Consider the following 14,365-nt stretch of genomic DNA (forward strand, 5'->3'; position numbering starts at 1 on the left):
GCCAAAGTATGTTTCCTTCAGGAACTCACTGTTTTCTCTGTCTTGTTCACTGGGGTTTTTTTAATCAGTCCTCCTTTTTATTTCTGATTTACTCACAATCCAACCTGCTTTTATTTCTAGCATTAAAACCAAAAATTTACCCTCTAACATTTCACTTGCTACCTATAAAACTGTATCAGCCCACTTTTGGGGATAGACATGAGTACTTTCTGACCTCAACTTTCCAGATCTCTAGTAAAATACTATGGAATTAGTTTGTTACTCTTCAAAATTTGGTTTACTTTTTTGCCACTGCTAGGCTTGGTGGCCACCTGTGTGGCCTCTTACAAATTCAAACCCCAAATCCTTTCAGTTTGTTTTCACTGCTTCTGGAAGGCTTTAACACCTTCTCTGTTGTCCTGTGTTTTGTGTACCATTAAGAATTAGGCATTTCTTTCTGATTCAGTACCACCTTTAATTGTGTTGCCAATGCTAGTGTAACAGATTTTACTAAATGTCTCTCAGCCTTAATTTAGCTGCAACACTGAAAAGACTAACACCTTTTATTATCAAAGCTGGCTGTATTTTGTGTATATTCAGTGGTATGGTTTTGATTCAGTAATGTAGTTTTCATTAAATATTTCTGGTGTTAGTTGCTACTGTCTGATAATGTTTTTTTAGTGTGAAATACATTTTAAAAAAGTATTACTTCTTGAAAATATTATTCAGCTATTTAAGAACATTACCTTGATTGGATCCCACTGACCAAAAGAACTTGGAAATTTATATGAGAAAACTAGCATCTTATGTGCAAGTGGCAAACTTATTGGGTAACATTTCTCAAAAATGCTCCCACGATTTTCCATTAGAGAATTCAGCTTGCTATATATTTGGTAGTGTACGATGTGAGGCTTCCGTCCTCCATTGATCTCGATTTGTGGTATTAACAATTTTTCAAGTTCTTCCTGGTTAATGAAAACATAATGAAATATTAGAATCAGAAACATGATCAGATTTTTAATAATGACTAACAGCAAGATTTTCTTTTAACCATCAAGGATTTCTTGAGCATGTTCTCAGTCACTGTAAATCAGCAAAATTTGATTTGAGATGAGAATTGGTCTTCCTGCCCATTGCAGTTTAAATTACCCAGCCTATATTAAGTATCACACTATTAAAAAAAAAAAAAAAAGGACAATCTGACAGTTAACTCAGAGGAATCTACTATGATAAAGCTAAAGCTTGACAAGTATCTTTTATTAAAAAAATAATCAAATCTCATTCTTTCCCTACTCCAAACAATTTAGGATGGCTTATTTACTTTCTCTCTAAAAATATTGCTGCTGTCTGGTGACTTATATTCCCCAGCTTATTCAACTAAAATATAAAAACGATCCCTTTTCTACAGATTTTTTTTCTAGCAACCTAATACTTTTACAAGTGCAAATGTGTTTTAATGTCATCATTTAGTTTTCCATAAAAGACCAAGATTCCACAATGTCAAAGAAGACCAACAATTAAAGAATCAGAGAACAGTAAAGAAGAGTCTTGAATAATGAATCAGAAATAGTAAGTTATTTAAAGTTATTTATAAAGGCATAAATGTTCTTGGAATTAAAAAGATAATGGGAAAAATATTGAGTAAGCTGTAACTAGGGGATATTAGTAGTATCTAGTCCCAATATGTAATTCTATTCTATGATACTACTGTGTAATTCCTCAACTTACATATGATATCTATATAGATCCACAGTCTTGGATCTTCCACTTACTGTTGCAAGCAGAACTCAATATCATAACCAATTCTAAAACACTAGTCACCTCTCTTGTCGCTGAGATTTATGTACTTCTTGAGAGAAACAAAAGTTGCTGGCTCTCTTAATTGCCTGTTCCTTTTCCAATCAAATTTTTCATCAGTTTACTAATGCAACAAATGATATGCTCCCAAATGACAGAGAGGAAAATGCTCCAAGAACTGTAGTATTCCACTAGCTTTAACTTGAAACATTATATTGTTCATGTAAAGAGCTAAGGCGTGGGTGTCAGTCTCTTCTCCCAAGTAACAAGCGATAGGACGAGAGGAAATGGCCTCAAGTTGCATCAGTAGAGGTTTAGATTGGATATTAGGAAAAATGTATTTACTGAAAGGGTGGTCAAGCATTGGAACAGGCTGCCCAGAGAGGTGGTGGAGTCACCATCCCTGGAGGAGTTCAAAAAACATGTAGACGTGGCCCTTCGGGACATGGTTTAGTCGGCATGGAGGTGTTGGGTTGACGGTTGGACTAGATGATCCTAGAGGTCTTTTCGAACCTTAATGATTCTATGATTCTATGTTACCGGGATTTCTTGTTTATTGTCTCTCATGGGCCTTATCCTAAATTCTTTCCAATTCTATTTTGCAAATTCAGTTTATACTCAGAAAAGTGAAATTAGCCACAAGCTTCATTCAGAACCCCTAAAATTATTTTTGTGATTGTCATTGGGATACATGATTATATGCATTGAATACTTCAATAAAATTATGACATTTTACAGTCACTTTTGAAAGTTGAATGCACTTTCAATTCACCTTTTTCTAAAATTAATGGAAAGGTGACTCTCTGAGCACAAAACATTTATCTTTTCCACACAGCTTATGCTTCCTTGTAGTGCAAAGAATGTTAGGAATTTATTCTTCATTCATCTGACACTTAATCCATTAACTATTAAAATAAAGGGAACCTTGAATCAGTCACAGTTATGGTGTTGGTAAAGGCGGGTTCATTTTGCAAATCTCTACATCTATGTCTTGGCTATCTACTTCTGTAAACTTTCTCTCTCATCAGTGGATAGAGTTTCTTCTAAATCATGATTAGTTTCCTCCTGAAGTAAGATACTTAGTATATAGTAAACAAATGGCACCAATCTACTTACAGCCTTAGATGTGGGCATTAATGTTGCAGATATCTGAAGGTAGATGAGGTTACCTCACCATAGGTAATTGCACTGATTTCAAGAAAATTACGTTACTAAGAACTGTATTAAAAAATTAGAGTTGTCTAATAAGAATTTTGCTTAAAAATTGATGCCCTGCATCAACTGACCTATCAAAAAGGAAATAAGGACCCCAAGACTGGGTAGGTCTACCCAAAAGTTTCCTTTCTTTTTCCCCACAATATTAATCTTATGAATTAGATACTTTTAAAAGTATATCCCTTCTCACTACAGCATTCATCTTGCTCACATATTTAGATCATGAGTACAGCAGCATGATTGTTTAAGCACTATAACTTTTAAATTTGACAAAACTGAAAACTCTTCTTGCATCACACAATCATATAATTTAACAAAATAAGCAGTGGAATAGGTACCTGTACACCTTGTAAACCATCTATTTCCGAATCGAACTTTTCTGCAATTTCATTTTGTATGCGGTCAACAGCATCAATCTCCTGTTCTTCTTCAGCCTCTTCTTCTTCTAAAAACTCTTCTTCAAGTATAGCTTCAACATCTTCATTTTCATTCTCATCTTCCTCCTCAGTGGCTTCATAATGGTCCTTTTTTGCTGAAGCCTATAAAGGTAAAATATTTTGTTATTTCATGTCTATGATACAGGTGTTTCGAAGGAACATATGGTATTCTTGTCTCTTTTTTAATTAGAAAAATAATTAATTCAACAAAACCTCATTTTGAGGTATCCTTCATTGTAAGCAAAAATCTAGTAAATTCTAGAATCGTATTTCAGAAGAAAATACAGAGGTATTGCATAGTGCATACAGTGAAGCATTGTACCAGTTCCAAGAGTGCTTAAAAAACTGAAGTGCTACACTGCAGTTTTGATGAGAGGAATATTTTTTTCATACATGGTATTGTAGTTTGGCAGGACTTTGTTATAAACAAGCATTTTAGCTGAAAGTGTAGTTGACAGAATTTCATGAGCAGTCAAGTAGTACATTAATGCATTTATAAATATGCTTTGTAATTGAGTTTGGGCAGAAATCATGGTACAATCCTATTCTGGATTAACCATGGATTTGACAGGGTACTTAAACATATGCCTAATTGCAATTAATGGGGCTACTCTTATGCTTACAAATTAGATGCATTAAACACATTCGTAAGTATTTTGCTGAATTGGAGCACATATTGAGAATTCTTTTAAAATTGTTTTTAGTGTTCATGTGCCAATAGTTTCTAAAACAATTTAAACATCACGTCAAAGTATTTTTGAAAGTAGAATTTTCTGACAGTCTATCACATTTTTACTGTTCTACATTGCCCTGAAAACTCTGTGCCTAAAAGCTCTAGAAGTTTCTAAGATATGAATGCAAACACTTCTAGTTAAAATCTTTCTTATTAGATTGTTTTCTTACCTCCTGTTTCTTTTGTTTTCGTTCTGCTAAAAGTTCTTCCCTTCTTCTAGCAATCCTCCCATCCTGTGAGTGAAAAAAAGACGTAAGAAAACAATGATAATTGCTAATAAAAGCTTTCCTCTGAGAATTGGTAATGTGACCAGGGATTAATGTGGTTCTTTCCACCTTAAAACACTGTTTCCAGTTGCTTCTAATGTTAAAAAATACTGTCTGTGCAGCTTGAAATTTTGCAGACCAGATACACCTCTCTACTAGGTGAACATGTAAGTAAATTTTAGTAAAACTAATTCAGCAACTTCTGAGATTGAGACTGGGGGGGGAGACACTGATTCTGATCACACTGAAAATACTATACTATTTTTTTTAGTAAACTACAGTTTCTAAACTTATAGGTGGTTCTGCCATTTGGCAAAGGGGTGACTGAGCATAGTATTAAATGTGTGCTGTTCCGTATGTCTGTTTAGAACTGCCCAATTTTGACCAAGTTAAAAGCATTTGAAATATAGTCCCCCATACGTACTCAGTAGATACATGTCAAATACCTGATGGCTAAATCCTAACTCAGAAGTAATATGCAGAAGCATTCTACTTAAGGCCAGTGGGGTTGATGGGGATTCAGCGTGTAATTGCTGTTCTTGCACACTGTAATGCTATCACCCGAACTGAGATCAGAGAAACTGAGTACGTCAACACACAGGCAATAGTGCAACTTTAGAAATCTGTGTTAACTCCAAGCAAAGTGGCCTGGGTACCATGACATTCTAAGCAGATTAGCAAGAAACTCTGCACAGATTAATTTCCTCTACTCTTGTGACTAAACTCTGGTGTTCCTGAACGGCACTGCACTGCAGGTGTACTCATTGCTCTCAGTGTGCTGTTGCCAGCTTCTGTCAGTGGAGAAGGAAACTCTAGAGTAGTATTCAACTGGTCTGTCTGCTTTTCCCAGGCTCTCTGTATGTCCTCCAGCTTTAGTAACAAAAGAAGGGTTAACAGTACACTCAGCAATGGTGCATTCTCACAGCACCATCCAACTTGCTCACCAACTGGATGCTATGGAAAAATACTCAATGTGTAACTAAAAACTGTATTGCAATACACATGAGCAAAAATACCAAATTACTGTTACTTAGGAAATCCTGATTCTGATCTTTCATTACTTCTTAATGCCTTTATCGATTTGTATCACTGTTTTGTGTATCTGTTTTAAATAGGAACCTGTTATTTTCCCTTGTCATCAGGAGCCATATTGATGCCTACACTGTTCATTAGAAGTTTGGACCCCAGGATCTGTAGCACAGGTATTTGCCACTTGAATTATCAGAGTAACTACTTACAGGGTGAGCTTAGTACAGCAATGTAGGCTGGTCACTAGAATGCACCTCTTCCAGCAAGATTTCCAACTTGCATGAGGAAAGACTAAATTGAAAAAATATTTTAACTCTCCTAGATTATATGCATTCTCAGAGCCAACCTCTGGCACAAGCAGTTCAGAAAACTTACTGGTATTGTATGAGCCTTGTCCCAAATTCCATTGTACTAACTTCCTGTGTGCCAGCTGCTCTGTAGTACCTTATGCTCAGACCTTTTCTGACAGTGCATGTGAAGTGTTTTATCTCACTTTCTATGAAAGTTAGGAACCTTGAATATATTGCATGTGCTGATTGTAAATGTCTCCATAGAGGTTTCAGGTTACTTCAAGTGACTTGTAACCTCTTCAGTAGTAGGCACAGCTTTGTTCAAATGGCAGACTGTGCAGCTGCAACAGCACTGAGAATGTGGCTTAGTGCTATTACATTTCTGTGCAGAGTATCATAGCTGGAAACACAGACACATACGTAGTACCTGTGAAGTCAGCCTATGGGAGATGCAGATCAGCTCAACAGCACATGCTCAGGGAAGCTGGTATGCAACAACAGGACAGTGCGTGAGCTGTGTATTTGATTTTTTCTGGCCATATTCACTCTCTCCATTTAGTTGCCTTTTGTCGAGGACTTTCCAGGTGACTGGCGTTCTGTCAGACTGCCAGTTGTCTGGCAGCACAGCTACTTTTCTTGGTCTGTGAGATACCTGAACTCCTGCATGACTTAATTGCAGAGAGGAGGAAAGGAGCCCTAAATTCTTTCTGGTTCCTATGGTAAATCTAGGAATGCTGTGAATGTGTGGGGCTGTGTCTCCTGGCTCCCATATCCGTTTCTCTCTGTGCTCTGCACTGCTTTGGGAGTTTCAGAATCTGTGTTCAGACCTGTGCTGCTGAAATTACAAAAAAGGAGATAGGACTGAAAACTTACCCTTATTTTTGCTTTCAGGTCTTTCAGTTTCTTTTTATTTTCCATTTTTTTATACTGTCTTTCTTTCCACTTTTTCAGACGTGGAGGAAAAAGACGGTCAAGAACGTCACTTTCTTCTACTTGAATATAAACTGCAACATCAGGACAGAGTCCTCGTTCTGACAAATACTGGGCTTCATCTAAAGTACGAGGGAAACCATCCAGTATAAATCCCGTGGACCTAATTGGAAAATAAGATATTTATAATTACACGATGTAGTTTAAAGTGCAACACAGTGAAAATGCAATTAATTTGAAAAAAAAAAATGAACTCCCTTATTAAATATATATGTTAAGAGTAAACTTAAAAAATACTTTCAGGTATTCTCTTTTGACAATGTAAAACTGATACTTCACTATGTATTTTAAGTGGTGTACTAACAAATGTATTTCTTCTGAGGTTTTAATGTGCAGAGATTAATGATTTAAAAAGAACTTTAAAAAGCCAAAATAAATTGTGTCCTCAGTATGGCTTGTGTGACTCTAAAAACAGTACTTTTAGGCACTGCTCGCAAAAAATGTTTGGGTTCCCCAAACATTATTTTGGTAACATCTGCCACAGAAAGCTTGTCGCCTGAAAATTTATTTTTCAGAAGTGCCTGACAATTCCTTCTCTAGTATAGGATAAGAATTTTGCCACTCAGTATGACCTACATCTCCCTTCCTGCAAATATTAAAAACAGGTCAGATATGTCTGGAAAACTCTATGGCTTGTTGGAGCTCTTACAATCTCAAATTAGATGACTAGTTCTGTAAAGCTGAATCTTGTGTTAATAAGAAGTTAATATTTCTCTTTATTACTTCAGACCTTAATAGGATACATTGTAAAACTGAAGAAAACCAAAGAAGCTACAAGGAGTGGGAGTGGATGGAAGAACAGGTAGTCCTGGATGCTGTGGGAAAAAGTTGGGGGGAGGATATCGATCATGATATATGTCATATAGCAGAAGGTTCTCTTCTGCTATACAGTCCCTGATGAAACTGAATTGATATAATATAATATCACAACATTATGTGTAATGCTGGGTAATTTTTTGTCTTGCTGCATTCTTTTTTCCTAAAACTGATCTCCCTATTTTTACACCATTAAGAAAATGTGTTCCCTGTCTGTGGGCTGACAGGACAAAAGTTTATTTGAGGATCTTGTTTATTCTTTTTAAGGCATTTCTCATACTGTTAGGAACTGAAACCTAATGGTCAAGCTGCCAGCAGCTATGATCTGGACGGAAATGGATGGAAGAGATTGGACATGGAAAAAGGATTTTTCCCTGCTGAAATTACATCCTAAAGCCAGTCTGCTTTCTAGGAGTCGATGATCTTATTTATTTATGCAACAATAATCCACATTTATCACAGTGTTATGGATGTACTTTCTGGTGTGAAAGGAAGTCTGTTGTGGATACATCACTGGAGTACAGCTTGTGATGAATGCATGAGATAACCTGATTCTGTGTTATTTTGGAGACCATTGATACTTTGTCTTTGCTTTCCACACAATATTTACAATAGATGGAAACCAATAGTTACAGCTGTATTCCAGGTCTCCATGTTTATTAATCACAAGAAAACATAAAAGGTTTATTTACGTATCTATCCCGTAAGCCCATGAAAACTACCCGGCTATTCAGGAGACTTAATCCAATTCAAGTGCTCTAAGTACTTTTGTCCAGTCCTGTGTAGAGCATGAGACATTATATTATTGTCAAAATATCAATCAAAATAGAGCAACAAAACCAAGACTGAGAGGTAGATCATGATTCATAAGTACAAGAGCATTGAAATAATCTCTGCAATAGTTATTTGTAATTGTGGACACAATGGATGATATACTTCCTAACATTAATTAAAGAAAGAGAATCTAATTACAGTTACCGGAATGGCTCTTTCCTCCACCAGTCAAGAACAATGTTATCAAGGACTTCTGGAGGCAGTGGCTCATTATCCATTAGATTTGCTTTGATTGCTTCTTCCTCATCAGTTAACTCCACTTCCTTTATATAAAGAAAATCCACAAAAAAATTTAAAAAAACCCCAAACAGTAAGAAAGATCTACCTGACATTTATGTATTTTTTACTAAGTAAGGTACTGTCTCCATTTTGTTTAAACCAGCAGAAAAAAAGTAAAGTCATTTGCCACATTTCACTGTACTACATTATACATTTTGGGATATCTTCCATGTGCTTGGGGTTGGGTAATTCCCTAGAGTTGGGGCAACTGTATGAGTTTTAATGAAACCTAAAACCAAGCACAATTGTTAAGTATTTTATTATACATATGCTCAATTCAGAGAAATAGAAACTGAAATGATCACAGTTTCTCCTAATTGCCTACAAGAAGTTTTCCACTTAGTTACACATGTTCTCATGCTGCAAGACTATCCACTCTACATCAGAATGTTGTTTTTACTTTTTAAAAGCAACTTTTATCTTTTGATGCAATCCAAAGAAAGATGTCAAAGAAAGATATGTAAGGTTACTGGGTATAGGCATGTGACCAGAAATCAGAAAGATAGCATTGTTCTACAGAGCAGTAGTAGTATTAATGACTAGTCAAATGCAGAGTATTTGAATACCAAATCTAGCTGTTAAGTTATTGTGAAAAACTGGTTTTTTTTCAGTTTTTCACAGGGTATAGGTTAGTGATTCTGGATTAGTTTACATCAGTCACAATACCAAAATACATGTTTTTACAAGTGTACTGGGTAAAAGACAACATTAGAAGTCAGAAAATATCACTGTTCCTGACCTGCTGTGTTAGTTTTTCATGGCAATATTCACAGAAGAAAATATTATTTGTTAGTCAGATGATTTTTTTTTCCTGAAAACAGGACGGCAAAGTTCGTAAGAGAAATGTATCTGGTATCCTTTAAAGAGTTCAATACTTTTTCTGCCATACCTTGTAAAGGTCTCATTTGTAAGAAGTCATTTATATTTGTTTAAGAAGACTAGATATACACTACCAAAAGAGTGTGTTTTTTAAATGTCAGTGGCCATCAAACATGCACCTAAGTTGCATCCAAAGTCACTTGGAGAGAAAACTTAATATGCAGCTAGGTATTCTCCCATCCCTCTCACCAAGTGGATTTAAGTTGTCCCTTGGAGATTCTTTTGTGGATTCATTACACAGTTCTGCTGTCCTTTCCTCATGTAGTAGTCATATTAACCCAAATTGCTCAAGAATTTGTTAGCATAACCTCTCAGAAAATAAAGGAATAATGCTTTTTAACAAAAGGATCCAAAGCGATTAAGGAACCCTCAAAATGATGGTAGGGAGCTGCTTGCTGCAAGGACACGTCTGAATAAGAATTCCTATGCCTGACATCTATTTTGATAATGTAGCCAAAAGAACTTGAGAATATGCTGGAAGCCACAGGTCTAATGTAGTGCGTGTGAGAGTAGTTTTCTCTAGTGCCTGACACAGTGTGTATATTAAAAGATGTTAGTATGGCATAACGGATACCTAAGAAGGCAAAGTGGTAGCCAGATCTGTAACACAGAGGCATCTTGAAAGAAATGTGTGAAGTGGGAGAAAGTAGTAAAACCCATATAAAAATGTATCACTGACATCACCACTGCAGATGAACTGTTGAAATGGCATTTGTACCTGATAAAGGAAAAGAAAAATGAGATGTATATTCCAGGTACAGAAAAGAGAACGACCCACATAGCAGTGGTTCGAAGGACAAGGTTGCTCCCTGACCTGTCAATGCTGTGAAGGCTTTGGTTGACACATGCTAAAATCACCAGGATGATATCTTTTTGCTAAACTTCCCAGACTGCATGGTAAGTTTTGTTTGCCTTTAGTATTTTTGCTTTGAATATTATAGCTGACATTTACCTTCAGCTTTGATAGATAGGCTTCTAGTGTCTTGTGCCAAAGTGAAAGAGAATGATACAAACGAAATTAAATGAAATTATTTTGGACAGGTAGTGGGTCAGGGAAAAACAGGATAGTCGGACAGTCTGGTGGTAGTCATACTCAGAGAAATGCTTAGGGAGTCCACAGCCTTGGAAATTATCCTCGAGAGTTTTGTGCATGGACCAATGAATGGGTTTCTAAACTGAACTGCAGTTGTATTAGCTGTGCTTTGGTCATGCCATCAGATAAAGCACTTTACAAGAAGTGCTAGAAAAAAATATTACTGTAGAAGAAAATTGTTTACCAGCAGATAAAAAGATGATGAGGAAAAAATACTAACAGAAGTGCCTTAGACATGTACTGATGCCAAAAAATAAAGCTGAGAGCCAGCCATAACCATTAGTGCCAGGAACACTTGCCTTATTTTTGGCTGTGATGACCAAGTTGTAAACTGACTTGGCAAAAGAACCTCCTCTTAGATTTAACTGATGAAAACCTGAATTTTTGTTCTGACATCCATGATTTTGATCCGTACTCCATCTGTGTTGAAGCATTTGCTTCCAATATTACCTGCTCTTGTATTATTTCATCAGGAACACTACCTTGCAGTTTTCAGGGACCTCCCCCACTTTTCAAGACAGTTAGAGAGTGGCCTTGAATGCACCTTTGGCAGTTTCCTCAGCACCTGTGAATGCACCCCATTGACTTGTATATGTCCAGATTACATAAATGATCCCAAATGTGATCCTATTCTGGTGTGAGTAGTACCACTTTTTACCCATGCTTTCCTATTAGGGACAGAGACCTAGAAGGCCACAGACTAGATGGTATTTGTAAAGACCAAGGTAAAGAAGGCATTGAGCATCTCAGCCTTTTCAGTGTCTTTCATCAAAACGTCACCTGCCCCACTCAGTGGTAGACTCATATTTTCCAGGTCTTCCTTTTGCTACTGTTCTTCCTGTAGAAATTCTTCTTGCTACCCTTCAGATCCCTCACTAGCTTCAACTTCCACTGAGTGCTCATCTTCCTAATACTGTGCCTGGAGGTTGTTTCTGTATGCCTCCTCTGTAGGCTGCTTCCCCTCCTGCATGCTTCCTTAGATCCTGTAGTAGGAAGTCTCTGAAGGTCTTTGATGACTAGTAACATAGCAGGTATCAGAAGCACAATAAAAAATTGCTCTTAGAATGTGATACAGAAACTTATTTCTTCTGAAGCTTTGAGAGTTGGGTAAACCCTTATTTGTATTGCCTACGAGGTAGATTTTCAATGTCTTTGTAATATGCGTTTTTTGAAAGATTTATATGCTATGCACCTGTGTGTTGAGACTTCTCCACATAATAAAGGCTTTTATCATATCCACTGCTGACTAAAGAATTCATTTGCGTTGAAACCTTGTCTGTTTTTCCCAATATATCACTGTCTACACTCTCTCCTGATAAACATTTGTGTAAATGTTTATTGTTCAGGGAAATTATACCCCGTAAAAGATGGGGTTTACAATGTATATTTATAGCAATTTTCAACCAGTATTCAATCTGATTAAGAAAAAGAACTAATTTTCTGAAAACTATAATTCATGAATTGTTTTACCAATATAATGAATATCCAGCTATTTTAAACAGTTTTTCAACTACAAGGCGTATTTTATGCTACCTAAGAAGTTTTTCTGGTTTGAAACTGTGCTGCCAATACTCAAAGACAACACTACAATCCAGATTACAAAATCTACTGTATTAAATAAATACTAGCTTACCCTGTTATGAACACTGAGATATTTCTGATTTTTTGACAAGGTAAATGAAGGGCTTGTAGAGGCATTCTATTCTTTTGCCCCAAAAGAGTGCAGAGAGCACTGCTGGTGAACATTTCTAAACTCCTGTGTAACTGGAGCACATGCACCAGACTGAACCTGCATATTGTAAGTACTTGAAGGAAACCATACCTTCCTGTTATTATTCTGACCTTTTTTTTTTTCCTCAGTTTGTCTTCCTTTGCCCCATTTAGCATCTATCTCTACTGTTTAGAAAAAAACTATACATAATTCTTGGAAATGTTTTGAAGAATGTTTGTGGCATTCATAAGAAAACACTGTCAAGAACTATTGTCTCCACATTTCATCAAGTAAATAATTTAACATAAGTGATTTTTATCAATCTAAAATTTTATAGGAAATTGCTATTCTGGTCTGAAAATGGTTATTTTGTGTATGGACGTAAAAAAGATCAGATTATTACCTGTTTGCTTTTTTCAATTTCAGTTTTAGTCATGGTCTGAGAGAAGTTGTCCAGTTCCTGTGATAGCATTGGCATTTTATTGTCATCTTCTTCAAGTTCTTCATCAAAATTGGGCCCAACTTTCTCTTTAGTTTTGGGTAAGATCAGTTCCTGTAGATATTCTTCAAACTGAATATGGAAAATGCCTAATTTGTCTGCTATCTGTCGTGCACAAGTAGTTTTACCTGCTCCATGAGTCCCAAGTAAGCACACCCGTAAAGGAGGAGCCTATAGAAAAGAATTGGAATATTTTATAACAATTTGGAGTCTACAGTGCACCCCCTACTGTTTTTCACTTCCAACATATCATTATAAAAATTGCATCAAAACCAGTCACATCATTTTGCATTTTAATTTTTCCAAGCCTTCTACTGCTGTTGCAAACAGACTACCGGCTCTCTGGAAATACCGAACAAATACACTATGGCAGTTGATGCCAGTAGGTAAAAACGAAACCTCATTAGACAATCCTGGTAAATCTTCCCTTCTTTTACCCTTCTTCCACTTACAAAAAAAGACTTAAAGATAGTAAAAAAATCCCCAATATTTGTGATTTGTTAATCACATTTTATAATTATTGTAAGCCCTTATAATCTTCCTCTCTTTTCTGCTTTATTTGCATCATTAATTCAATGCATTAATTTAAATGTACACTAAAAAGTCACTAGGGAAGCAATGTGTTTTATTTGTTTCAAGGACTTGCCTGATATATTTATTGTTACCTAGAAAAAATCAGCAATAATAAACAATTATAAATGGGAATGGAAAATAGTTATTTTAATCTGTTATTATCTGCTTTAAACAATTTTGAAGATTCTCACTTGTATTGGTTCATTGTGAGCCACATAGTCCTCAGGGTTCTTCAAAAATTTATCTCTGTACTCAGAAGTTGAAAAGTAATAAGTCTTTTCTTGATATTTAGCTGCATGTTCATAGAGTCCTGGGTAAAGGACAAAATTCTCTTTCAGGCTGACTGGACAAAAGTGTTTTGTGTCTCCCATGTGCCTTTTCTTTTCCTTAGTTTTTTCTTCATCCTGAAAATAATACGAAGTTTTCAAAAGCTATTTGTATTCAGTAGTTCACTTAGATTAAGTAGATCAAGTAGATCAGATTAAGTAATGTCAAATACATCAACTGAGCATTGAATGAGAATGGTATTCTCAAGACAGTTTGTAAGCTGAATATAAGTCTATGAAAATACACACTTTTTAGATTCAGAGTCAGAAAACAAACCCTCCAGTCTAGTGAGACAATTATTGAGAAAAGAATGACTATTTTAAATTTGAAATGATAATACCATAGTTAGCTGTTGAAGACCAAAATTAAGGTAGAAATATCTATGATAAAATCTTTTCCTGCTGTGTTTTTGAAATCACTTTCTGTTGCTTCTAAATGTGCAGAAGTAGACCTCTTCAGAAAAGGCAATGAGAACTGGTATTATAAAGTCAGATTACTTATCCAATAAAATTAATTTCTAAAAAATCTATTTAATACTGCTCCAGTACAGTATATGGATATCTTTTACTGTTAAAATTGGGGATGGGCATGTTCCAATATAGGATGAAAATAAAAGAA

General features: G+C 35.8%; 1 protein-coding gene across 1 annotated transcript in view; it reads right to left on the reverse strand.

Annotated features, from left to right (window-relative positions):
* Window positions 1-14,365, reverse strand: part of AK9 (adenylate kinase 9) — a 72,334-nt gene that overhangs the window by 13,623 nt on the left and 44,346 nt on the right. Inside the window, exons 21-27 of the mRNA XM_072855643.1 lie at window positions 13,612-13,824; window positions 12,752-13,018; window positions 8,531-8,649; window positions 6,620-6,839; window positions 4,332-4,394; window positions 3,330-3,530; window positions 726-944 (exon numbers count right to left, since the gene is read on the reverse strand). Of these exons, the coding sequence (XP_072711744.1) occupies window positions 726-944; window positions 3,330-3,530; window positions 4,332-4,394; window positions 6,620-6,839; window positions 8,531-8,649; window positions 12,752-13,018; window positions 13,612-13,824 (1,302 nt within the window). The remainder of the gene's footprint in view (window positions 1-725; window positions 945-3,329; window positions 3,531-4,331; window positions 4,395-6,619; window positions 6,840-8,530; window positions 8,650-12,751; window positions 13,019-13,611; window positions 13,825-14,365) is intronic.

Source organism: Ciconia boyciana, chromosome 3 (genome assembly GCF_034638445.1).
Source record: "Ciconia boyciana chromosome 3, ASM3463844v1, whole genome shotgun sequence".
In the NCBI taxonomy this organism is placed as follows: domain Eukaryota; kingdom Metazoa; phylum Chordata; class Aves; order Ciconiiformes; family Ciconiidae; genus Ciconia; species Ciconia boyciana.